Source organism: Piliocolobus tephrosceles, chromosome Y (genome assembly GCF_002776525.5).
Source record: "Piliocolobus tephrosceles isolate RC106 chromosome Y, ASM277652v3, whole genome shotgun sequence".
NCBI lineage: Eukaryota > Metazoa > Chordata > Mammalia > Primates > Cercopithecidae > Piliocolobus > Piliocolobus tephrosceles.
This window is the reverse complement of record NC_045456.1, coordinates 4,104,060-4,130,894: the sequence shown is the minus strand read 5'-3', so window position 1 is coordinate 4,130,894 and position 26,835 is coordinate 4,104,060. Positions and strand designations below refer to the sequence as shown.

Below are 26,835 nucleotides of genomic sequence, written 5' to 3'. Positions count from 1 at the left end.
GTAGGCATTACCCCAAGTCCATGCATGGCATACTCCACCTGAAGAGGATCAGAATTTGGAGATGTTCTTGTGTCTGGTATAGAGCTAAGGGTAACTAGGTGTTCAATCCGTTCAAATACATCAATCAAAAAAGCTAGGTTTCACTAGATAAGGCATGAATTTTACTTTCTTGCTTAACTCTGGCCTGTAATTCTGGAATCCCAGGGTTGACACAGTTGAATAAATAAGCCTTTGTAGAGTGGATTTCTAAGGGAAAATCATGTAGACAGCACAGTATATGGAATAGATCCACTTTGTGTAAATCTGTTGTTGAAAATGGTAGAATCTTTCTGGTGTTACTTCAAATGATGTAGGCATAAGATACATCGGTTTTGCTGGCTATGCTTCTTTAGGGGGAACTTAAGGGAGAAAGGCAAGGCACGTGGATTTCCTGCTTGGTGCTCTTAAAATCTGTCATCACCACACACAGCATCTCTGCTGTCCCCTCCCATGTAGTATACAGGAACCCAAATGGGGGGGATGAGTGACACTTCTTTAGACCCTTATGTCCAAGAGAAAGCAGCAAGCAAAAACTTGGCCTCTATTGTCGGAATACCAGGGAAGCCATGTGACTTACCAGTGTACGGTTTTCTAGAAGACAGCAGTTCTTACAAAATGTTAGGCTGTGTTGAAAGTATAACTCTGCCACTCCTATAGTGACATAGGCATTGATGTGCCCCTTTGTTTCAAAAACACACTTCTGTATTTCACCTAATTGGGACAATCCAACCCCATATCATATTTCATCACTCTGTCCTTGCTCTACTGGAACTGTTCTTACTGATCAATTACTACTTTTCCCTCCCCATAGTTACCGTACACGAGAAGAAATTCAGGAAGTAAGAAGTAAGAGTGACCCTATTATGCTTCTCAAGGACAGGATGGTGAACAGCAATCTTGCCAGTGTGGAAGAACTAAAGGTACAGTCACTTGTTCGTGGTGGTTTGAAGGTTGGCTTTTTTTTTTTTTTTTTTTTTTTTGCCCCCCACAGAAACGCTGTGGGTGGCCACAGCGTTTGTGTGGGTTTCTCCAAGCCCAGAAAGTGATGTGCCGGGGCATAAATAATTCCGAAGCCCCTCAGGGTGGGGGGCTTTTCCTTTAGTTTCCTCTATTCAAAATTGTATTACTCTTCAGATTTTGGTGGACTGTTGACCACCATCACAGTGGCAAAGCCCCCACAGTAGCATAATTTTTTTTTCCTAAAAGTGTACTGTGGATTAATTCATAAAAAAAATACACCCTAGAAATCTGTATTCCAAAATCCTCTGAATTAGCAACTGTTCATACTTGTAGTTAGAGTTACACCAGCGACAGGTCCTCCGTAGAACTCTGGTTGGTACCTAAAAACTGCTGTTTCATTCAAAAACTTTACACTGTTACCTAATTTTTAGGAAATTGATGTGGAAGTGAGGAAGGAGATTGAGGATGCTGCCCAGTTTGCCACGGCCGATCCTGAGCCACCTTTGGAGGAGCTGGGCTACCACATCTACTCCAGCGACCCACCTTTCGAAGTTCGTGGTGCCAATCAGTGGATCAAGTTTAAGTCAGTCAGTTAAGGGGACTTGAAGGGGAGGTTATACCTTCAGGGGGCTACCAGTGTTCTCAACTTGGTTAAGGAGGAAGAAAATCCAGTCAATGAAATTCTTGTAAACTTCCATTAAGACTTAAGTGTGTAGACTGAGCAGGTAGTAATTGCATGCACTCTGTACATTGTTGCATTAAAAGATGAATTATTGAGTGCTTAAAGATATTATTTTTGACTTAAAATAGTTGTGTACTTTGAACAAATACTCTAATTTTATGAAAAGGAAGAACAATACCTTGTGTGTCTGTTGCCCTCCATCCCCATACACCTTTTTGGGAGGAGGGGAGACCATTATCACAGGGCCCCTCACAGGCATGCTTGTGGTAACAGCCCACAGTGTTCTGCCGTAGCACCCGCTCTGAGCAGCGTTGGTGCTACAGCCTGTTTGTTTGCACTGACCATCATTTCTCTCTAAGACACAATATTTATTATCAGGCAGGAGGACAGTTCAGTTCCATTTTAAAATAAGACTCTTTTGTAATCATTCCAAAGGCCACATAACTTAGTTTTCTCTACTTACACATTCAGTATAAATATGAAGCTATTTTCTGTTCATATCAAACATTAACTACAAGGCACATTCGTATCAATTTTGTGTTTCTCAACTTTAAGTACCATACCAGTTCTGAAGCAGTGTCCCAGCTTCCATGTTAAACACCCCTTGTTTCACCATTCCAGCAAGTACTAAAGGGTGTGTGTTTTTTTTGTTTGTTTTGTTTTGTTTTTTTGGGAGACAGGGTCTGGCTCTGTCACCCAGGCTGGAGTGCAGTGGCGTGATCACAGCTCACTGCAGCCTCCATCTCCTGGGCTCAAGCAGTCCTCCCACCTCAGCCTCCTGCATAGCTGGGACTACAGGTGAATTTCCTAATATTCCAGGAGGTCAAAACCAAGGCTCACTGTTTTCACAATACACACAGTTCTATGTATAAATAATAGGTTTCAAAAGAAACTCAGGACAGTGTTTAAAACTTAAGTTCTTAAACTATTAATTGAACAATGGCATTTTTAAATACGTAAACACAGCGGAATTCGTGTGTACACTAACAGAAGCTTTAACAAAACATGTAGCATGGTGGCACACTCTGCTCCAGCTTAGCTGATTGGTATCAAGCCTCGTCTTTGGTTTCTGAGGCCTCCTGAGCCCTTCTGTACTGGGAGACCGCACTCCAGAGCCTGCAGAGGAGACCACCCCTAAGAAACAAACAGAGCTGTCTTCAGAGTCAGAGCTTCAAGCCAACAGAGCTTAAAAATGCAGTCCCCAACTTAAAACCCTAATGAAAAGAAAAACATTCTCTTCACATATGGAGGTGACGCTCGTGTCCCAGCAGTGGTAGGACATGGCCTTAGAGGTACGTACCTGCAGAGAGCTGGCTATTTCAAATGACTCAGGAACAAGAAGGCAGGTTGCAGTTTAAAGAAGGGGGTGGGTCCAGCATGCGGGCACGCTTGCTGTGTGCCTTCCCCCACTCCCAGCCAGGCATTAATGGTAGGAAATTGGCCAGCTCTTCTCTGTCACCTTCCTATTTCTGACTTCTGCCTGGCTTTCAGTTTCTGCCATGCCTTGGCTTTTTCCCAGCTTGAACCTAGCAGAACTCCAGAGTTTGGGGGGAGACCCAGCCCTCTGTTTTCTACTTTAAGCATATTCAAACATAAAAAGTCGTGTTCTCTTTTACAAACTGTTTTGAGGCTCTTACCGTAGTCGAAGGTATCTTAGATCTTCCTTAGTGATCTCATTAAGAATATCAGAAAGTGTATAACCCTCTTCAACAATCTGAAACAAAGATCAAATCCTTAAGAGCTGAGCCGCTGTGTAATAACAGCATAAGAATTTCTTTGTTGTAAATTTACCTTTTCAATTGTCTTTGCATCGGCTCCTTGCAGCCGCAACCAGTCTATAAGCTCTTTATCTGTTCTCTGCCCATAGGGGCCTGCTGGGTTCTCTGTAATACCTGTAACGATTGGCAATTTGTTATCTATTAGTCTAACCATAAAATTCTTCAAAAGTAACCAGCTGGATTAATAAATGATTCCAGAATGTAAATATAATGTGAAAAAGAGGTGAATTGGCCCTGTATCACTCAGCCACTCTAGTACGTATTACACAATTCATAATTCTGAGATTTCACTTTCTAAAGAGAAGCCTCCTCATCTAGGATACCTTCAGTTAGTTTGGAATTTGACATGTTAGGTCTACCACTTTAAATGCTTACCCCCACATCTTTCACATGCCTTTCCTTAGGAATCACATCCCTAACTGCGTTGGAAATCCTACAAAGAAATAGGTTTTAGTGTTGAGGTTTTACATCAGAGCTTATCTAGTCCACATTCCAAGAGGTAGCTCTGGAGCTCATTTCTAAGTGGCCCAAAACGAATGTCGGGTTGACAGAGACATACTTATTTACTTATGCAGTAAACTACCCTTTTTAGGTATCCAATATGCTCTGAAGGTGGCAGCATAGATACAGAAGTGACTCACTCCCAGAAGTCCTCATGTGCCCTTTTACAATCAGTCCCCTCACCTCCCCATTCGGATTCTGTCCCTGTAGTTCTGCCTTTTCTGGAGGAAAAGGAATCATGGTATGTGAATCTTTTTTTTTTTTTTTTTTTTTTTTTTTTGGAGACAGGGTCTCACTGTCACCCAGGCCAGAGTGCAGTGGCATGACCTTGGCTCATTGCAGCCTCGACCTCCTGGGCTCAGGTGATCCTCCCACCTCAGCCTCCTGAGTAGCTAGGACTACAGGCACCCATCCACCAAGCCCAGCTGGTTTTTTTCTATTTTTTTTTGTAGGAATGGGGTTTTGCCATGTTGACCAGGCTGGTCTTGAACTCCTGGGCTCCAGTGATCTGCTAGCCTCAGCCTCCCAGAGTGCCGGGATTACAGGCACGAGCCACCGTGCCTGGCTGTGAATCTAGCTCTTTCACTTAGCATACTGCATTTATAACGCAGCTATGTCGTTGAATGTATCAGTAGTTCCTTTTTATGATTGAGAAGTAGTCTAGAATCTACTGGAGTCCTGGGTTAACAGAAGATGATAACCTCATCGTTTCTTCAAAGCTAACTAGAATATTAGCTAGATTTTAAAGTCTATCTCTTCCCACAAACACACCTAAGAACAAGTGGAAAACGACTCACAATTTGATTTTAATTTTAACTGAAGGTGATACAATTCTTGAGTTTTCTGTTCTAGAGTTTGCCGCAGAAGATTCTGGTACTCTCTCTCTTTTTCAACCAGGTGTTCCAAAAGTCTGGTTAAAAAAAAAAAAAGCCATTATCCAGAGAGCATTCAACACCATTCAATTTAACTCAGGCATCTGTCGTGCATACGTTAGAGATTGAAAAAAATGGAAAATGGGACAAGTCTAAGAGTCAGCCTAGAGAGGGAAGCACATGTGTTTCTTCAGGTTCCGTGACTCAGACGTCAGTCTGCGGAGGGGAACCTTCCTTGTGTTTTCCTCCCCTCGACAACAAAGGCCAGTGCTCACAGCTTGGGTATATTTTTGCAATGGACTCAATGTGTGCCCCTCACCCGCCCCAAGTTCATACGTTGATATCCTAACCCACAAGGTGATGATGTTAGGAGATGGAGCTTTGAGAGGTGAGGTGAGAGGAGTGTCCTTGTGAAAGGAGACCCCAGAGGCTCCCTCATCCCTTCCACTACGTGAGGACACACAGTGAGAAGATGGCCATCTGTGAACGGGGAAACCAGATTCCACTGGCCATGGAATCTGCTGGCACCTCGATCTTGGACTTCCAGTCTCCAGAACTGTGAGAAACACATTTCTGTTGTTTATAAGCTGCCTGGTCTCTAGTGTTTTGTTACAGTAGCCTGAACGCACGCACTCAGGCAGTTTTGTCTCAAAAATATATCATGAACCAAAAGATCCCGATGTTGATCAGAACTCAGCCAGAAGGACGATGTGATTATTTAAACCTGGGATAAGGCAGCTGAAACTAGAAGAGAATGGTAAGGTTCTTTCCTCCTCACACAGGGACTAAACCATGAGGACAGAAGCCCCTGGTTTTTTTTTGTTTTTTTTTTTTTGTTTGTTTTTCTTTTTTTGAGACAGAGTCTCACTCTGTCGCCCAGGCTGGAGTGCAGTGGCGCAATCTCGGCTCACTGCAAGCTCCGCCTCCCGGGTTCAGGCGGTTCTTCTGCCTCAGCCTCCTGAGTAGCTGGGACTACAGGCACGTGCCACCATGCCTGGTTAATTTTTGTATTTCTAGTAGAGATGGGGTTTCACCATATTGGCCAGGCTGGTCTCGAACTCCTGACCTCAGATGATCCACCTGCCTCGGCCTCCCAACGTGTTGGGATTACAGACGTGAGCCACCACACCCAGCCAGAAGCCCCTGCTTCTAATGGGGCAGAGCACGGACAGTGAGAGATGCTGCTCGGCCAGTGGGGAGGATGGCTCCCGCCAACATCCAGCAAGCACTTCCTACCCGGAATCCAGGACTGTGCCAAACACTGCATGAATTCAGTCACTGAAGCCTTGCGGCACTTCTAGGAAGCAGCTGAGGTAACTGAGGCAGAGGAGTTAAGTAACGCCCAGAGTCCACAGGCTGGGCTCTTCCCATAGGACCGCCTCCTGAAACCCAGTCTTGCTCATGGGCTCTCTGGGATCAGACAGGACTTGGCACAACTGTGCCTCAAACTTCCGAGTCCCCACATGCCAGCTCAGGCATAGCATGCCTTGGGAGAAAGGGCTGACAGACTGGAACTGTGTCTAGCTTCTGTTGGGGCTCAGAAAACAGTACCCCCAAATGGCCTCAGCAGCAGCAGCCTCAGATGCAAAAGTTTTCCTCTGACCTTCTCCTGCCTCCCTCTCTCGGTCCATTGTCCTGGAGGCACCATAGAATCCCTCTTCCCCAAAGCAGGGCATAGAAACCAGAACTCCTTCTCCCCAAAGCCAGCCACAAAACCTAAAAATATGACTCTTAACTTTCCCTCCGCTTTTCTGTGTAAAAATTGGTTATAAAGAAATTCTTGGCCCGACGTGGTGGCTCACGCCTGTAATCCCAGCACTTTGGGAGGCTTGGGCGGGCGGATCACCTGAGGTCGGGAGTTCAAGACCAGCCTAACATGGAGAAACCGTCTCTACTAAAAATACAAAATTAGCTGGGCATGGTGGCGCCCGCTACTTGGGAGGCTGAGGCAGGAGAATCTCTTGAACCTGGGAGGTGGAGGTTCAAGTGAGCCAAGATTGTGCCACTGCACTCCAGCCTGGGCAACAAGAGTGAAACTCCGTCTCAAAAAAAAAAAAATATTCTTCAGGCTGGCCGCAGGCTGAGGTGGGAGGATCACCTGAGGTCAGGAGTTCGAGACCAGCCTGGCCAACATGGTAAAATCCCGTCTCTACTAAAAATACAAAAATTAGCCGGGCGTGGTGATGGGCGCCTGTAATCCCAGCTACTCGGGAGGCTGAGGCAGGAGAATGGCGTGAACCCGGGAGGCGGAGCTTGCAGTGATTGCGCCACTGCACTCCAGCCTGGGCAACAGAGCCAGACTCCATCTCAAAAAAAAAAAAAAAAAAAAAAAAAGGTTATTCGATCTATTTTGTTTGTAGGTCATAAGACCCCCATTCCAGAGGGTCCTGCCCCACATCCAGGAGAAAGGAATGCTGCTCAGAGAGGCCAAGAAGGATCTAGACAGACAGGCCTTGCTGGGTTTCCCCAGTCTATCAGCATTCGATCAGGCCCTTTTTATCCCTGTTTCTCCACAGCTCTCCATACTTTGTTAAGCCCAAGCATAAAATAAAAATGGACAATTTCCCCCTGGATCTTTGGGTCTTCATGCTGAAGGCTCCCGTGTATACATGTTAAATACATTTACATGCCTTTTCTCTAATTAATCAGCCTCATGCAGGTGATTTTCAGCAAACCTCCAGGGGCCAAGGGCCTTGCCCCCCACACTTTTGTTGTTTGCTCACATACCTAGTACATGGAATTTGTTTCTTACCTGTGTGTTCCTTTAATTCATTTATATGATCCATGCTGGTGAACTTGGGAATACAGAACTAAGCTTTATTGAAATTACTGAAGGTGGCTGGGTGTGGTGGCTCACACCTGTCATCCCAGAACTTTGGGAGGCCGAGGTAGGCAGATCACCTGAGGTCAGGAGTTTGAGACTGGCCTGGCCAATATGGTGAAACCCCATCTCTACTAAAAATACAAAAATTAGCCGGGTGTGATGGTACGTGCCTGTGGTCCCAGGTACTCAGGAGGCTGAGGCAGGAGAGTTGCCTGAACCCAGGAGGCAGAGGCTGCAGTGAGCCAAGATTGCGCCACTGCACTCCAGGCTGGACAACAGAGCAAGACTCCATCTCAATCAATCAATCAATAAAAAGACTTCAGGTAATTACTGAAGTTGCCACGAGAAGTCACTGCAACAGTAGAGAGATTAGAACACAGGAACTCCCGGATTATTTGGTGGCAAAGTGAGGTGGGGAGAGGAGAACACTTCTGCCCCAGCACAACAGCAAACAGGAAATATTGATGCTCAGCAAATTAGAAGTCCTCTCCAAGCCCTCCCCTGCCTGCCTTCATCCTGGTCTCTCTAGTAGTCCCCCTTTTACATTAGTGAAGGAAACAACACAAGCTCATGCCTGTATCCAGTGGGAAGGGCTCTCAGGACTCATTCATCAGGACAGACACATCATCCTTTCCAAGAGGTGTCATCTTCCTTCAGCTCTGCCCAACTGCCACACAGCCAAGGCACTTCATACTACAGTGATATGGTTTGCCTGTGTCCCCACCCAAATCTCATCTTGAATTGTAGCTCCCATAATTCCCTTGTGTTGTGGGAGGGACCCAGTGGGAGATAACTGAATCACGGGGGTGGTTTCCCCCATACTGTTCTCATGGTATTGAATAAGTCTCATGAGATCTAATGGTTTTATAAGGGAAAACCCCTTCCACCTGGCTCTCTCATTCTCTCCTGTCTGCTGCCGTGTAAGACGTGCCTTTTACCTTCTGCCATGATTGTGAGGCCTCCCCAGCCACGTGGAACTGTAAGTCCGTTAAACCTCTTTTTCTTATAAATTGCCCAGTTTCAGGTATGTATCAGCAGCGTGAAAACAGACTAACACACACAAGGACAGGCACCTTATGCTGCAGGAATGTGTAGTTCATGTCAATGCCATTCACAGACTGGCTGCTGTCTAACCAATTCCTCATTCCACTGAGACTGGAAAATAACACAATGACTATCGACATTGGAGAGGAATAACCTTCAAACCCATATATAATCATTTTATGAATTTGGTGATTATAAATCTTATTGGGCGACCCAGCAACCCCATTACTGGATATATACCCAAAGGAATATAAATAGTTCTATTATAAAGATACATGCACATGTATGTTCGCTGCAGCACCATTCACAATAGCAAAGACATGGAATCATCCTAAATGTCCATCAATAACAAAGAAAATGTGGTACATACACACCATGGAATACTATGCAGCCATAAAAAAGGAACGAGATCATGTCCTTTGCAGGGACATGAATGGAGCTGGAGGCCACTATCCTTAGCAAACAAATGCAGGAACAAAAAACCAAATACCACATGCCGTGGGAGCTAAATGATGAGAACATGTGGACACACAGAGGGGAACACCACACACTGGGGCCTATCAGAAGGTGGAGGGTAGGAGGAGGGAGAGGATCAGGAAAAGCAACGAATGAGTACTAGGCTTAACACCTGGGTGATGAAACCATCTGTAAAACAACCCCCCCGTGACGCAAGTTTACCTATGTAACAAACCTGCACTTATACTCCTGAACTTAAAAAAAAAATCTTATTGGGAAAAAATATTAAAGAAATGCTAAGTATTATTACCAACTTTAATATTTGTGATATTTTTAAAACTTTCAAAATGTTGCCACCACTACCATTTAACTAAAACTCTGGGTCTTTTTAAAAAAGAAATGATTAGATGATCTAAGATTGAATTTGAGAGATCCCTGACAGCATACACAACTTTTCATCCAAACTACGTAGCTGCCCCCCTTATCTCCCGGTTAAATAGTCATTAGCATAACTCGCCAGCGATCACACAGCAACAAAGCGTCATTTGGAACGAATACCAACTCATTTGCTGTAACTACAGATTACTTTTTTTTTTTTTTTTTTTTGAGACGGCGTCTCACTATGTTACCCAGGCTGGAGTGCAGTGGCATGATCTCGGCTCACTGCGACCTCTGCCACCTGGGTTCAAAGTGATTCTCCTGCCTCAGCCTCCCAAGTAGCTGGGATTACAGGCACGTGCCACCACGCCTGGTAAATTTTTCTATTTTTAGTAGAGACAGGGTTTCACCATACTGGCCAGGCTGGTCTCAAACTCCTGACCTTGTGATCCGCCCGCCTTGGCCTCCCAAAGTGCTGGGATTACAGGCGTGAGCCACCATACCGGGCCAACTATGGATTACTTTTAAAAACCAAATCACGCAGCTGATAATGTGACTTCCCAGAGCAAACAGGAATAATTTTATTCATTTCACAAATATTTCTTCCTTTCTTTTTTTTTTTTTGAGACGGAGTTCCTCTCTTGTTGCCCAGGCTGGAGTGCAATGGCACAATCTCAGCTCACTGCAACCCTGCCTCCCAGGTTCAATCGATTCTCCTGCCTCAGCTTCCCAAGCAGGTGAGATTACAGGCGTGCCCCACCATGCCTGCCTAATTTTGTAATTTTAGTAGAGATGGGGTTTCACCATGTTGGCCAGGCTGGTCTCAAACTCCTGACCTTAAGTGATCCACTCACCTCGGCCTCTCAAAGTGTTGGGATTACAGGCGTGAGCCACCATGCCCGTCCATTTCACAAATATTTATTAAGCACCTACTATGTGCCAGGAAGTGAACAAAACAGACCAGTGCATTGGAGGAATATGATGGTGATGCCAGGGTTCCCTGGTTGGGAAGGTAGTCCACTAATGCCCGTCTAGGGATCATGACAAATCACATGGAAGAAATGACAACAGGGCAAACTTCCTCAGGGTTAGGATTATGGGATGTGCACCCACTGACGAAGTGCTAACCAACCCCCAAATCCCGCGACTTCTGCAGGGGCAGGCTGCTGAACCTGCGAGACCCACACACCACGCCAGGGGCCCCGTCTTGGGGCCCCGTCTTGGTGAAAAGACACAGAGAAAGAATTCAGAGATGCTGCTGCCTTTAGTATGAGTAATTTCTGTGTGGCCTGGGGCAGGGTACTATACCACTGATTCTTAATTTTTTTTTTTTTTTTTTTTTTTTTTTAAAGGAAGGCATTCCTCTAGTCCCTCAATTGAGGCTGGGAATACGCCCTTGCCCAGTTCGTGGATGATGAAGCTGCTTTTTCCTAAGACCTGGGTGAGACACTCAACAACCAAACCAATTCATCAGCATCTTGGTGGCTCAGGCCGCTGTCCCAGCCCCTGCTCCCAGAGGGCCCAGAAGCTCCTCACCTGTTGGTCTCCTGCCTGAGCTCACCCAGCTGGAGGCTCAGGTGCTGCTGGTGGGGCTGAGCCTCTGGGCCAGGTCTGGCCGCTGGGGCATAGCCCTCTTCCGCTTCATCCATGTCCTTATCGATCCCTTCAGTCTCACAGGTAGGCTCGAAGTGGACTTGGAGCTCTGCAAATCACACAAGACATGACCATGGTGAGCAAACCAGGCCAGTAGGGCCTGGGGTCACAGACACCCAGGTCAGCAAACCGGGGTGTCTGGAAGCTGGCCCGGCCCGTGCCATGCTCCATTAGGGGACTGCTGACTTTACAAATGGAGAGGAGACTGTTCTATTTGGTTCTCTGCAGCGTAAAGCTGATCACGCCAGTTTCCAGAGGAAGAAATTGAGGCTTAAGGATATAAAGCGAGCCAAGGCCAGCATTCAAAGGGTACAACCAGGCCAGGCGCGGTGGCTCACGCCTGCAATCCCAGCACTTTGGGAGGCTGAGGCAGGCAGATGACTTGAGGTCAGGAGTTCGAGACCAGCCTGGTCAACATGGTGAAACCACATCTCTACTAAAAAATATACACAAAAATTAGCCGGGGCCAGGTGCAGTGGCTCATGCCTGTAATCCCAGCACTTTGGGAGGCTGAGGCGGGCAGATCACAAGGTCAAGAGATCAAGACCATCCTGGCCAACGTGGTGAAACCCCGTCTCTACTAGAAAAATTGGCTGGGTGTGGTGGCGCACACCTGTAGCCCCAGCTACTCGGGAGGCTGAGGCAGGAGAATTGCTTGAACCTGGGAGATTGAGATTGCAGTGAGGCGAGATCACGTCACTGCACTCCAGCCTGGTGACAGAGCAAGACTCCGTGTAAAGTAATAATAATAAATTAATTAATAAATTAGCTGGGCGTGGTGGTGCGTACCCCTGTAATCCCAGCTACTCGGAAGGCTGAGGCACAAGAATCACTTGAACCCAGGAGGTGGAGGCTGCAGTGAGCTGAGATTGCGCCACTGCACTCCAGCCTGAGTGACAGAGCAAGACTGTCTCAGAAAAAAAAAAAAAAAAGAAAGAAAGAAAAAAAGAAATAGGTACAGCCAGACTGCCACCCAAGCCTGTGCCATTTTACTACAGAAGATGTCTGCTTGGAGTGGGAGAGGAATTAAGCACTGGGGTTTCCCAAGCCCCTCCCGCAGCCGAGCCTGGGCTACACAGTGCATTCAGGAGGGTGAGCCAGAGCCGATCAGCAGGCGGCCGAAGGAAAGGGGGAAACCGTGATGGCAGCAGAATAGGCTGTAAAGCCTCCCTTAGCAGGAAGAAGTTGCCAGAGAAGGAGAATCAACTTTGGTAACATTTCAAAAAGGAAATCGACAAAAACCAAAGATTTCTGTGACTACTATGTGATGATTCGGAGAGAGGAATCTGAGCCACTGTATTGTCAATTACCCAGGAGGCATTCCTCAGTGCACAGTGAGGGGGATACCAGGGGACTGGAGGATCCTTCCTCTCTGGCCCCATGCTCCCTTTTAATTTTACTTTATTTATTTTTATTGAGATGGAATCTCACTCTGTTGCCCAGGCTGGAGGGCAGTGGCGTGATCTCGGCTTACTGCAACCTCCACCACCTAGGTTCAAGCGATCTTCCTGTCTCAGCCTCCGAGTAGCTGAGATTACAGGCACGTGCCACCAAGCCTGGCTCATTTTTTGGTATTTTTAGTAGAGACGGGGTTTCACCATGTTGGCCAGGCTGGTCTCGAACTCCCGACCTCAGCTGATCTGCCCACCTTGTCCTCCCAAAGTGCTGGGATTACAGGCGTGAGCCACCACGCCCGGCCCCATGCTCCCTTTTGAGATCGTGAGTTTAGTCTATGTGCAGTCACCTTCATTATACTTCAGGGACATGTAAATACAGCACCATGAGATGCTCTCAGAACCGCAGAATCAGCCCTGCAAGAGGTCTATGACAACATGCATTTAATTGCAAGGAAGTAGATAACCAAGATGGAAAAGAGAAAAGCAAAAACTGTTGGATGAAGAGGATACTTCTTATCTTTTCATGGCCTAAAGCTGACCTTGACCACAAAAGGGGCGCTCACCTGGGATGAGAATGGTGACCGCGGCCTGCACCGCTCGGCGGATGATGTTGTCCATCGCGAACATCCAGTGGGGCCTAATTAAGTGGTTCCTCAAAATTTTATTTACCTAAAAAAACGAAAAAAAAAAAAAAATCACAAAAATCCAGATTTCTAGTGCATCGCACGGAGAATCATGACAATCTATACTCATCGTCTTGAGGGCCGCATGCAATTGGCCAGTTCACCCGGATGCCACTTCCTGGACTTCACTGTTTAGGAGGAGCTGCTGAAGCTCAGGATTCGGGTGCACACAGTTAAGAAGAGATGGGGGCTATGGAGGAAATGGTAACTGAATTCCACGATCTGGTGTGTTCCCTAGGGCCAGACGGAGCACTTACGGCATCCTGAAATCCGAACAGCACCAGGTGAATCTGACTGATGGACGAGCTGTCAAAGTCCAGGTCCACCTTAAGCTTTGATATCGTGGTTGCCATCACCCGGTGCTCTGGGGAGCGGATGAAGTCCCTCAGGATCCCAATGATTTGCTTGATGTGGCCAACTGAGAGATGCAACTCTTCGGAACTCTGACAACACACACACATCACTTTCACTGAGTAAGTCGGATTGAGAAAGCGAGAATTCAGAACATACTGGGGGAAGCAAGATGGTCCACTTGCTAAGAAACTTGTGGAACTCCCAGGGAAGAAGGGGTCTCTGTTGGTTCCTGGAATTCCCTCCATAACCTTCCTGTCAGGGTTCTGGCCTCTTCTCCCTGGTGGGTGCACAGCTGAGCCCCTCTGCGAATGGCCTCCTGTTTAACCCCTTGTAAGAGCCCCCATCAAGGCCATAGACATAGTTCAGAGCGGAGCAGCGGCCTTTTGCTAAAAGGCCCTTTTCCATCCGAAATAAGGGAGGGGGCCCAGGCGTGGTGGTTCACACCTGTAATCCCAGCACTTTGGGAAGTCTAGGCAGGCGGATCTCCTGAGGTCAGGAGTTCGAGACCAGCCTGGCCAACAAGGCGAAACCCCATCTCTACTAAAAATACAGAAATTAGCTGGGTGTGGTGGCGGGCACCATGTAATCCCATCTACTCGGAAGGCTGAGGCAGCAGATTCACTTGAACCTAGGAGGTGGAGGTTGCAGTGAGCCAAGACCACACCGCTGCACTCCAGCCTGGGCGACAGTGAGACTGTCTAAAAAAAATAATAAAGATTACAAAACAATAATAATAAACTGAAATAAGGGAGGGGGATCGGTGTGCCAGTCCTGCGCCCTAGTTCAAAATCAGATATTTTCACCCATAACCACTCTCCCCAAGGTGGCTGTTCTCCCCGCTTCTGAGGGCAGCTCTAGGATGTCCCACAGTTGGGGATTAACTCCAGGACTCAAAACCGGATCATGAGAGAGGCCAGAGAAAGTGCTTCGGGCTTTCTGCTACAATCTGGCTGCTTTTCACCAGGTGGCAGCACCGCCCCACCAATGCCTAGAATCACTGCGGTATCTGCAAATCCACGTTTCGGCAGAGCTTTCTTCTTTGTATTTTCTTTTGTTTTGTTGGGGAAGGGAAGAACATTAGGGAAACGTTTACAGCGATCACTGTAACTCTGCAGATGTTCCAGGGCGGCAGGAACCGAGGTCCCTGACTGGACCTGTCTGGGGACTGGGACTTGGGCAGAGGCGGCGGGAAGAGTCGGTGCCCTCCCCCGGGCAAGTACCTGGGCCACGCACTCCTGCAGGTTGGAAGCCACCTGGTTCTGCTCCTCCCAGAGGATTTTGTACAGGATGGCACGGCGCTCACTGTCCTTGCGTAGCAGGAAGAGGCCTGGGTCCCTGTCCTCCGGGGATGAGGCCAAGCCGCGGTCTTCCAAGGCTGAGCTTTCGTCTGGAACACTGTGGACAAACACCAAACACGTGTGACAATCTCTGTGCGTGCCGGGGCACTGTCCCCCGGGAGTGTGTCACATTAGGGCGCCCTGGAGGAGGGCTGAGAGGTAACGGCGATGCAGTCCCTGTGCTCAAGAAGATGAAATTGTCAGAGGAAGGACAGACATGCAGCGTTCTGTCAACCCCCACAGCAGGGGGAACAGAAGGAGGGGGAGGCGGGATAAAGGAGCCTCCCAGGAGAGGGGGAGGAGGGAGGGAGGGAAGGGGGCAAGCGCAGGAGGAGAGGGGGGGGAGGAGGGGTGGGGGGGGCGGGGCGGGGGGAGGAAGAGAGAGGAAGGAAAACCAGGATGGGACCGCCCAGCCGCCCTACTGCTCTGCAGAAGGGAAGCAAAACCCCTCAGTGGCCATCTGGTTGGGACCAGGGAGGTGCCTTGTGGCAGAGGACTGCCAGCACCCTTTGGGGCCAGCAGCGGAGGGACAGGATGCGGGTGTACCTGAGAAGGTGGCCAGGCTGGTGCCTGGGCGTCCGGGTCCTCTCAAAGAGCGCGTCAGGCTGGGCGTCGGAGTCCGGGGAGACGGAGCTGTGCTCACTGCTGCTGGTGGCCATGGGCTCCCCCTGTGTGGGCAGGGCCAGGACGACACCCCGGGGACCTTCTGTAGGGGGACAGCCAGACACCGAATGGGGAGACTCAGAGAGGGACGGGGTAGGGCTGAGTCCCCGGCAGCCCCTCAAGCCCAGGTGCATTGCCCAGGCACCTAGGATCCTGGCGAAATGTGGGTCGGGCGGGGTATGGGCCCCAGGTGCGGTATTTCTACTCCGATGCCTGCAGTCGGGGGTCCGTCATGCAGCAAGTGGCTGAGTCACTCTGTGGTGGCTTCTGACCCTGATCGGTACCAGGGAAAAGAGGACAAACCGCTTCCTTTTCAGGGGCCACTCTTACATCACTGCCAGTTAGGACTGACTGCCCCAGAAGGTGTCACTGGACTTCGGTGGCCTGCAGGACAGCCGCCACCTCAGGCAAACCTCCCTGACACATCCTTTAATCAAGGTCAGGGTTGGCACATGATGACAAGCCAGGATCCAAAAGTGAAGCCCCAGGCTCTGCACGTGGGGAAGACAAAGAACCCCAGCTGGGGGACCTCCTGCCGCCCCACTCTCCCCAATCCTGAAGGAACAACTTCCAGCAGAGGGCAGTCCAGCCACCCGGAGACTCCCGGGGCCTCTGTCAGGAGATCGAGGTGCATTTATTAGTTAAATTTTGACAACCTCCAAACCTACTGCATAGGTCCCGTCACTCTTTACAAAAATGGGCATGACGTGAGCAGCCCAGTGCTCTGGACAGCCAGAACTCTCCCTCCTGAGCAGCAGAGAAGCCCAGGGGCCCAGCATTCATGTGGCCAGGGTGCTGTCCCAGCTGGCCAGGGAGGCCTCACCTGAGGGCTTGAAGGCAATTCGGTTCTTCTTGCCCTTGTTCACCTGCCTTAAGAAACCCTCTCTCAGTAGCTCAGCGGTGGTGGCACGTTTGTGGGGGTCAGGCTCGAAACAGGATAAAATGAAGGCTCGGGCTGCAGCTGACAGGGCTTGTGGAATCTCAGGGTGGATCTTAAACATGCCCACCTGTGTTTAAGGGAGAGGCAACCGATGCGTCAGTGAGGCCTTGGGTGAATTCGGGTATCCACGTCTCAGTCCAAAGCTCCTGTACACCTGGCACAGGGCGGGCATAACCCATGCCTCCACCCCGAGGTGGAGTCCATTTCCCGCCCTGCCCCCGGCATCTTGTGACTTGACTTTGACCAACAGATGGTGACACAAGTGACATGGTGAGAGTTTCGGGGCCTGGGCCTTAAGAGGTCTCGTGGCTCCGCTAGTCCCCCTTAAAGCCCCGAGAACACCAGGCAGAGAGGAAGCCCGGGAGGCACAATCCCGTGGAGAGGACGCCCCAGCCATCCCAGCTGGAACTGCCACGAGGGAGGGGCCTCTCAGGCCACTCTGCTCCAGCCAAACCACCTTGGCTGCAACCACGTGAGGGAGCCCAGGCGAGACCCACAGAAGAGCCAACAGTCAGCTCACAGAGGCAAGAGAAAAAGTCATCGCTTTAAGCTTCTGAAATTTTGGGGTGGTTTGGTACACAACAGTAGAGAACTGAGATGGGACTTGGGCCACAGCCTAGGGCGGCATGTCCTCTAAGGATACTCAGAGGCATCTGTTACCTGTTCCCTGACGCACAGGGTCCCCAAGAGATGCCTTTAACACCTCTCAATCCCTCTGCATCCACAGCCCAGATTCCCAGCCTCCAGCTCAAAACCACAAGCAGACAAAACCTCGAGGCCGCCCACGTACAGAGAGGTAAGTAACGGCTCTCTGTCCCTGTGACCTGGAGGGAAGCAAGAGTTGGTTCTGAGCTGTCACATCTTGCTGTGACATGGGCATGCTTCCATGACATGTTACACAGCCCCTCATTCATACTGTTCCCGGCACGGTGGCCCTCTCATCTTTTTAGGAGTTGTCACCTTCAGTTCCGCAGTCCACCCTGTGTCTTTTCCAAGCCCACCCAACAATCCAGGCGCAGAAGCTGTTTGGTCCTCACCCATTCCCAGCTCCTCAGAGCTCCTGGGGCCTGGCTCGGCCTCCACCAGCCCCACTGCAGTGTAGAGGGGAGAGCCTCCCGACTTCATGTCCCCTTGACTTGGCAGCCACGGCCATGTGCTGTTTCCAACGCACCGCTCCTCCTGGCCAGGCTGCCCAGCTCAGGAGTTACGGATTCGAAGAACACTAAATGCTGGGTGAAATCCCCCCACCAGGTCTGCAATGCAGGGCGCCTCACAGGTGGCTCCTCTCACCTGAGCGGTAGGGAGGTTAAGTTGGCAGTGCTCACAGGCGCTAGGGGTACAAAGACCAACATTCAGGCAAGAACATGAAGAGGAAAGGGTGGCCTCTCCCCTGGCTCTCAGAAGACAGCACATGTGGGCAGCACGCTGACACCTGGCCGGGATGTCCTCTTTAAGGGTGCTTTGCTGTGACCCAAAAGGTCCTCATATAGGTCTCCTGGTGCCACTGTAACAAAATACCACAAACTGGGTGGCTGCAACAACAGGAGCTCATTATCTCACAGTCCTGGAGGCCGGAAGTTCAAGATCCAAGTGTTGGCAGGGCCAGGGACTCCTGAAACATGTAGGGAATCCCCCTTTGCCTCTTCTAGCTTCTCGTGGTCTTCAGGTGGTCTCTGGCACTCCTTGGCCCCTAGATGCCCCCCCCCCTCACTCCTCTGCCTCCCCGAGGCATTTCCCTGGGAATCGCACTTTGTCTTCTGAGCATGTGTGTTCAAGCCTCCACCCCCACCCCCCAACTTTCTGAGACAGGGTCTCACTTGTTCGCCCAGGCTGGAATACAGTAGCATGATTATAGCTCACTGCAGCCTCCAACTCCTGGGCCCAAGGGATCCTCCCGCCTCAGGTTCCTGAGTAGCTGGGACCACAGGTGTGTGCCACCAAATGGGCTAATTTTTTAATCTTTTGTAGACATGGGGTCTTGCTATGTTGCCCCAGGGGATCTTGAACTCCTGGCCTCAAGTGATCCTCCTGCATCAGCCTCCCGAAGTGCTGGGATTATAGGGGTGAGCCACTGCACCTGGCTCAAATGTCCCCCCCTTTTTAAAAGACACCAGGCTGGTCCAAGTGCAGTGGTGTTTGCAGCTAGTTGATGACAAACGGTTACAGATTTCTTTGTTCCTTCTCCACTCCCACTATTTCACTTGACTAGTTAAAAAAAAAAAAAAAAAAAGATTAGAAAAAGAAAAAAAAGTATAAAGACATCAGTCATACTGGATTAGGGCCCATGTTCCAGACCCCATTTTCATTTGATTTTCTTTGTAACGACCCTATTTCCAAAGAAGGTCACATTCTGAGGTACTGGGGGTTAGGACTTCATAGATCATTTTTGGGTGACACAGTTAAATCTGCAACAGTCCCTTCGGGGAAAAGAGAGTTTCCTGTGTTTCAGATACTGCCCAGAAGTTTCTTGAAATTTTTCTAAAGGATTGAAGGGTCCCAGAAATAAATAACACAGGGGCCATTATTTATTTAATAATAACTTTCTCATTGGCAATGAAAAGTGACTTCATATGCCATCCAAAGAAGTCAATACATTTTCAAACCCTTTGTACAGGCTGGGCACGGTGGCCCTTGCCTGTCATCCCAGCACTTTGGGACGCGGAGGCAGGTGGATCACTGGAGTTGCCAGACCAGCCTGGCCAACATGGTGAAACCCCATCTCTACTAAAAATACAAAATAGCCAGGCATTGTGGCCCACGCCTATAATCCCAGCTACTCGGGAGGCTGAGGCAGGAGAATCCCTTGAACCCGGGAGGCAGAGGCTGCAGTGAGCCAAGATCGCACCACTGCACCCCAGCCTGGGCGACAGAGTAAGACTCACTCCAGTACAGTGAATTAGCTAAACAAAAACAAGTGGAGGCAGGGAGTCACTCATGCCCTATTGAGCAATCGAGCCAGTCACAGCCTTCAGCTCTCTCCCTGGTTTCCCGGAAGTCAGCTGGTCAGAAAGCAGCCAGTCATGGCTCTCAGGTGGGCCTCATGTTTTTGTCATCACCCGCTGCTGTTTATTCCAACGCTGCTATGGAAGCGGCAGGTTAGATCTACAATGGCCCCAACAGGGTCCACCGCAGAGGGTCAAAGTGCTGAGGAAGATCGTCGCCGTCTTCCAGCCCAGGCACTCAGGGTCCTCTTGGGATTGCAGGTGTCAGAAGACTCTTGTCGACTCAAGGTGTTGGCCTTGGCTCTGAACCCAAGCAGCTGACGGGAGGGCGAGAAGCCCTGAGAACCTTCTTCAGGGGCCTGGCCAGGCTTAAGAGAGCAGCCAAGGCACCCAAACAGGCAGCACTCGGGACCCATTGAATGTGCTGCCCTCACCTCAACCGGCAGAAACCCATACTCTCACCTCCAAGTTCCTTCTGCCCAAGAGGCAAGCAGGGAGCCCGGCACAGACACAGGCCATGAAGGCACCATGTTTGGCAGAGAAGCCAGGAAGAGGCCTCTGGAATCGCATTCTATCAGGGCCATGTCCACACACTGTGGCCTCATCATCCATAAGCAATGGCCATTCGTCCTTTTGTGAGCCTGGTCTCTCAAGCCAGTGCTCCATGGAAGGTCAGTGCTGGAAACGGCATCCTAGGGCTAGAGCCCTGCATCAGTCCGTTCTCATGCTGCTATGAAGAAATACCTGAGACTGGGGGTAATTTATAAAGAGGTTTAATTGATTCAGTTCCACGTGGCTGGGGAGGCCTCAGGACATTGACATTCACGGCAGAAGGCACCTCTTCACAGGGCGGGAGGAGAGAGAATGAGAACCAGCAAAGGGCGAAGCCCTTATAAAACCATCACATCTCGTGAGAACTCACTATCACAAGAACTGGACGGGGGAAATCGCCCCCATGATTCAATTATCTTCACCAGGTCCCTCCCACAACACGTGGGGATTATGGGAAGTACAATTCAAGATGAGATTCGGGTAGAGACACGGCCAAACCGTATCAAGCCCCTTACATGTTTCTAAGTATACACGAGGCCAGAAGCTGTACACCTGACCTTGGGTACACAGGGGTGTCCTGGCATCAGCTTCCCATGAGGCCACAAGGAAGGACATCCGTTTCCACAATTTTGGCTGCTCAGCCGTAAAAACCCCCACCCACAATGCTCAATCTACACTATGCTGGCCACAGCACATGGACTGCCCTTCCTGTTAGCTCCGGGAGGGTTGTTGGGATGATAAGGGCTATATTTACCTGACAGCCCAACTCCCACCTCTCCAGAAGCCAGTCAGAAACCTGTCCCCCAAAGGCACAGACGCCACATGGCCTTTGAGTCTTACCCACTGTAAGAGCAAACATGAAGGGAAACTAAGGGCCTGGATTCTCCCTGTTGAAAATAAGGGGAAAGGATCCTCCCCCACCCCCACCCCACCCAGCTTTCTTAGAGCCTCGACTTTAGAGAACTTATCATTGTAAGGTTCTTTCTGTCTCCAAATTGCACGTGAATCTTTTAAACAGCTAAATAAGCCTCTTGCCAGAAATGTCTTTTGCAAGGACCTGGAAGCCATCTCTTTGAAATGTAATCATCAAAGAACACAGGGTCTCTATCTGCTAGTTTCCTTTTCTTTTTTTTCAAACTTGCCGTCTTTTATTAATTTTTTCATAACTCTGCTCTCCCCAGAAATAGGAAGGTAGGTTTTTAACTGTGGTGGTGGCTTCACTCCAAAACTACCTACCTACTGTCTTAAAGATACGAGAAGTTTAGTGTTTTCCTTTTTTTTTTTGAGGCGGTGTCTCGCTCTGTCACCCAGGCTGGACTGCAGTGGTGCGATCTCGCACTCTCAGCTCACTGCAACCTCTGCCTCCCGGGTTCAAGCGATTCTCCTATTTCAGCCTCCCAAGTAGCTGGGATTACAGGCGTGCACCACCATGTCCAGCTGATTTTTGTGTTTTGTATTAGAGACAGGGTTTTGCCATGATGCCCAGGCTGGTCTCTAACTCCTGACCTCAGGTGATCTACCCATCTCGGCCTCCCAAATTGCTGGTGTTACAGGTGTGAGCCACCAGGCCCGGCCTATATATTTTCCTTTGGATGAAGCCAAACAGTGAACACAAATGGTTCCCCCAATCACCAGGTGAATCTAAGATGAGCTCTGTGTGACAAATGGCGCCACCAAGTTGTCTTGAGGACTGGTTCTGGTTTCTCTTGAGAACACAGATGTCACGGGTTGTGTCTGCTCGCTTCTATGAAGCGGTGAGATTGCTTTCCGTCTTTGCAGTCTCAGCGGATCGCCTGTGACGCATCTCACATTCTGGTTTAATGCTTATTCAATAAAAAACTCTTTCCTTCTCTCCTACCTTTGTGGAGAGGTTTTCTGCACTGGGAGGAGACTTTGTTTTTAATTCTACTTCCCAACCTCAATCACAACGCCCAACCTCAATCACAAAGCATGACTTACTTTGAACATGGCTGCCTGCGGCTCACCGAGCTCATGGAATGGAGGCTTGCTGGTGGCCATCTCGATGATGGTGCAGCCCAGGGACCAGATATCGGCTGGGGCACCATACCCACGAGGCCCTTGGTCAATTATCTCAGGTGCCATGTACTGCAGGGTGCCTATTTGGAAAAAAAACAATCAGACTGTGGATACCATATTGCTCAGAAACTAAGTGGCCTGTAGTCCCAGCTACTCCGGAGGCTGAGGCAGGAGGATCACCTGAGCCCAGGTGTTGGAGACCAGCCTGGGCAATATAGCAAGACCTTGTCTCCAAAACAAAACAAAAAACCTACCACTAACTGAAATGAATGGCTTCATGAATGGCAGATGGGAGTCTTGTCCCATGCATAAATTTTTTTTTTTTTTTTTTTTTTTTTGAGACAGAGTCTCATTCTGTCGCCCAGGCTGGAGTACAGTGGCATGATCTCGGCTCACTGCAAACTCCGCCTCCCGGGTTCAAGCGATTCTCATGTCCCACAGCCACCCAAGTAGTTGGGAATAGAGGCACAAACCACCATGCCTGGCTAATTTTTGTATTTTTAGTAGAAACGAAGTTTTACCATGTTGGCCAGGCTGGTCTCGAACTCCTGACCTCAGGTGATGTGCCTGCCTTGGCTTCCCAAAGTGCTGGGATTATAGGCGTGAGCCACTGCACCTGCCTGGTTGCATCTTTCTTTGACCAGAGACATGCAACATGCCTTCCTTTAATACTAACCACGTGGAGAGAGGACTGCCTGGCCCCTCAAAGGACAAATGGTGCCATTCAGTCAGCACATATTAGTACATGCCAAATACAGGGAAGCCAGAACGTGAGAAACACAGCCTGATGGTAGGGAGCTGCCTAGTGGAGGAGACAGACAGAATGCTGGCAGCGGTGGCAGTAATGGCAAAATGTGGTAGGTGCTAGGACAGAGAAATACACAGAAGGCTCTAAGAACATTAATAAAATAGGGTTTGACTCTCTGCCTGGTTTGGGTCAGGGAAATCTATGGCTGTGTCCATTTGGGTCTCTGAGGAGTAAATGCCAAGACGAGATGAAACATACGAGAGATTTATTGGGGAGAAGGTCTCTGAAGGACAAAGCGGGAGGGATCGGGGCGGGCAGGGCCGGCTGCGGACCACACGGCAGGTTCAACACCTGGGAGCGGAGGGGAAGGCAGAATCGGGGACAATCTGGGATGGCAGAGCAGCCCAGAGAGGGCTTCAGCCAGGCCGCTGGGGAGTCTGCAGCCCAGGGTCATCTGCTGGAAGAGTCCCGCCTGGGTTCTGGCACCCCTGCCAGGCTCAGGCCTTGGTGGGCAGCAGCCTGGGTAAAGTGTGACTTTGCTGGGTTGGTAGCCGGGGTTGTCAGGGAAGCAGGGTCCTGCTGTGAAGGCCGGAGAGCTGGACAAAGGGGATCATGGGTGTGAAATAGATAGCGGGTCTAGGGAACAAGCCATGTCTGACACAGGGCAGGGTGTGGGAAGAGTTAAGGAGGCTATGGCAAGGGCACAGGCCCAGGGCTCTGGCTTTGGACGTGCTCTTGTGGGTCACGAGCTACCAGAGGTGTGCCACAGGGAAGGTGGTGATCAGCTGCGGCTGCGGGAAGCTGAAGGGCTGTTGAGGGGAGACAGCACAAGGGGAGGTCAGTAAAGGGCCCTGTGAATAACATCCTTTGTTTTCCTTAAAACTCAGCCTGTGCAAAGGGGACACGTGTGGAAGTGACAGCAGCTACTGGGGGCTGGCAAAGAAGACAGCAAAGTCAGAGATGACCTTGGCCACGCGCGAATAGAACACTGAAACCCAGAGAAATTCAAAGAACTATCTCAGGATTACACAAGCAAAGGTTTCCTCAGTTTTAATCAATGAAAGCAGGGGCGGGCACGGTGACTCACACCTGTAATCCCAGCACTTTGGGAGGCCAAGGCGGGCGGATCACCTGAGGTCAGAAGTTCGAGACCAGCGTGGCCAACATGGCGAAACCCCATCTCTACTAAAAATACAAAAATTAGCCAGGCGTGGTGGTGGGTGCCTGTGATCACAGCTACTCAGGAGGCTGAGACAGGAGAATCCCTTGAACCTGGTTTGCAGTGAGCTGAGATCACACCACTGCACTCTCAAAAAAAAAAAAAAAAAAAAAGAGAGAAAAGAAAGCAAAGGGCTCACTGGCTAAAAAGAAAGTTTGGAGAAGCTACCTACTACGCGCCCCTCTGGAAGATCCTATGTCTTATTAGCATTCTTTCCATGCCCATTTTAAACACTCTAGGGGCAGCTGTGATGGACAGAATGTCCTACAATGATGGCAACGTTCTATTCTCTGTGGTTAAATATGGTAGTCACTAGCCTCACATATTTGACTATTGGGCCCTTGAAATGTAGCTAGTGAGACTGAAGAAATGCATTCTTAAGTTTTAATTTTATTCAATTCCAAGTGACTTAAATATAGATTTAAATATGAATTGGGTTGTATCAGTGAGCACAACAGATCCGTGAGGCACAAATGATGGCTTTGGTCTCCAGAGCTGATGCCCTGGCGGGGAAGTGTTCAGTGAGTTGCAGAGTTGGGCAACATGGCGGCGCATTACACTTGATGCCCTGTTGGGAAATCCCAGAGCCCCAGGAAGGGAACGTCCGGTGACATAATATCCCCTATGGGCTCTTGCTGCTGTAACAGACGGAGAGGTCTTGGCAGGGAATGTGCCTTCTAACGAATCTCTAACTGAGGAAGGATCCGACACTGTGCTTCTTACGAAGTTATCCTCTCTCAGCTCTGCTCTGTGACGCTGAGTCTGGGATTCTGCTTCGCTTACAGCTCCCCATTAGGCTCTGTAAGCAGGTGGTGCTAAAGAGAGACCCTGGAAGGATGTGGGAGGGAGCGGAGACCTGCTGTGTGCTTGCTGTGGCCCTAAGCTTGACACTGGACCCTTAGTTGGCCCCAGTCTCCAGCTGTGTGCCACCCTATACTTCCAGAACCAGCCTCATCTTGCCCCTCAGAGGTACGTGCTCCAGCCTGGGGACACTCCCTCCCAACAAGTTCTAATGTCACCCTCCCATTTGACCCCCAAGCCCCAGGGGCACAGGCTTCCTGATACCTCAGGGCTTCCCTTTCTGCCTTTTTGGTTTTTGGTACCCAGCAAACAGTTATTTCTATTGAATTCTCTCCGTGGAAGTAACTGGGGTTATTTTTGTTTTTCTGCCTGGACCCTAATATAATCACTAAATTTATTTCTTCAAAGAGCAAGAGAATACATTTATAGATGTATCCAGCAGTAGAAAAAAATGCTAAACCAAACACAAATGGCTAATGCTAATTGGCTCTGGTCAAATAACTGTCCATCCTGGTACAATTATTTCATAATTGAAGCCTATTTAGTCTGCTTAATTCTAAATTTGGAGATTTTGCACAGCAAAGGAAACAGTCGGCAAAGTGAAGAGACAACCCACAGAATGGAAGAAAATATTTGCAAACTACCCCTCTGCCAAGGGATGAATCACCAGAATACATAAGGAGCTCACACAACTCTATCGGAAAAACATCTAATAATCTGATTTTTTTAAATGGGCAAAAGATCTGAATAGACATTTCTCAAAAGAAGACACACAAATGGCAAACAGGCATATGAAAGGGTGCTCAACATCCCTAATCATCAGAGAAATGCAAATCAAAACCACAGTGAGACAGTATCTCACTGCAGTTAAAATGGCTGATATCCAAAAGACAGGCAAAAACAAATGTGGGCAAGTACGTAGAGAAAAGAGAACCCTCACACACTGTTAGTGGGAATATAAATTAGTACAACCACCACGGAGAACAGTTTGGAGATTCCTCAAAAAACTAAAAATAGAGTTATCATAGGATCCGGCAATCCCACTCCTAGGTATATACACAAAAGAAAGGAAATCAGAATATCGAAGAGATATCTGCACTCCCGTGTTTATTGCAGCACTCTTCACCATAGCTAAGATTTGGAGGCAACCTAAGTGTCCATCATCAGATGAATGGATAAAGAAAATGTGGTACTTATATACAATGGAGTACTAGTCAGCCATTAAAAGAATGAGATCCTGTCATCTGCAACAACATGGATGGAACATTGTTGTTCCATCCATGGATGGATCATTATATTAAGCGAAGTAAGTCATTATATTAAGTGAAGTAAGTCAGGCACAGAAAGAGAAACATTACGTGCTCTCACTTATTTGTGGGAGCTAAAAAGCAAAACAATAGAACTCAGGGACATACAGAGTAGAAGGATGGTTACCAGAGGCTGGGAAGGGCAGTGGGGGCTGGGGGAAGGTGGGGACGGTTAGTGGGTACAAAAAAAATAGAAAGAATGAATAAGATCTAGTATTTGATAGCACAACAGGGTGACTATAGTCAATACAGTTTGGCCGGGCGTGGTGGCTCATGCCTGCAATCCCAGCACTTTGGGAGGCCGAGGTGGGTGGATCATTTGAGCCCAGGAGTTTGAGACCAGCCTGGGCAACAGAGCGAGACCCCATCTCTACTAAAAATGTACAAAAAATTAGTCAGGGGTGGTGGTGTACACCTGTAGTCCCAGCTACTTGGGAGGCTGAGGTGGGAGGATCACCTGAGCTCAGGAAGTTGGGGCTGCAGTGAACCAAGATCATGCCACTGCACTCCAGCCTGGGCAGATGGGAGTGAGACCTTGTCTCAAAACAAACAGACAAACAAACAAAACAAAAAAAACTGTACATTTAAAAAAAATGAAAAGAGCATAATTGGATTGTTTGCAACACAAAGGATAAATGCCTGAGGTAATAAATACCTTATTTACCCTG

General features: G+C 49.0%; 2 protein-coding genes across 2 annotated transcripts in view; one reads left to right on the top strand and one right to left on the bottom strand.

Annotated features, from left to right (window-relative positions):
* Positions 1 to 695: 695 nt before the first annotated feature.
* PDHA1 (pyruvate dehydrogenase E1 subunit alpha 1) lies at positions 696 to 1,788 on the top strand. Its single transcript, XM_026451890.1, has 2 exons — positions 696 to 959; positions 1,431 to 1,788. The coding sequence occupies exons 1-2, from the start codon at positions 711 to 713 to the stop codon at positions 1,593 to 1,595; spliced, it is 414 nt and encodes a 137-aa protein (XP_026307675.1). The 5' UTR covers positions 696 to 710; the 3' UTR covers positions 1,596 to 1,788.
* A 797-nt stretch (positions 1,789 to 2,585) lies between these two features.
* The window catches only part of MAP3K15 (mitogen-activated protein kinase kinase kinase 15), a 156,556-nt gene continuing 132,306 nt past the window's right edge, over positions 2,586 to 26,835 (bottom strand). The window contains exons 19-29 of the mRNA XM_026451891.2: positions 22,015 to 22,172; positions 16,445 to 16,628; positions 15,505 to 15,664; positions 14,842 to 15,016; positions 13,525 to 13,710; positions 13,148 to 13,253; positions 11,071 to 11,236; positions 4,758 to 4,870; positions 3,473 to 3,573; positions 3,319 to 3,395; positions 2,586 to 2,815 (exon numbers count right to left, since the gene is read on the bottom strand). Of these exons, the coding sequence (XP_026307676.1) occupies positions 2,731 to 2,815; positions 3,319 to 3,395; positions 3,473 to 3,573; positions 4,758 to 4,870; positions 11,071 to 11,236; positions 13,148 to 13,253; positions 13,525 to 13,710; positions 14,842 to 15,016; positions 15,505 to 15,664; positions 16,445 to 16,628; positions 22,015 to 22,172 (1,511 nt within the window). The 3' untranslated portion in view covers positions 2,586 to 2,730. The remainder of the gene's footprint in view (positions 2,816 to 3,318; positions 3,396 to 3,472; positions 3,574 to 4,757; positions 4,871 to 11,070; positions 11,237 to 13,147; positions 13,254 to 13,524; positions 13,711 to 14,841; positions 15,017 to 15,504; positions 15,665 to 16,444; positions 16,629 to 22,014; positions 22,173 to 26,835) is intronic.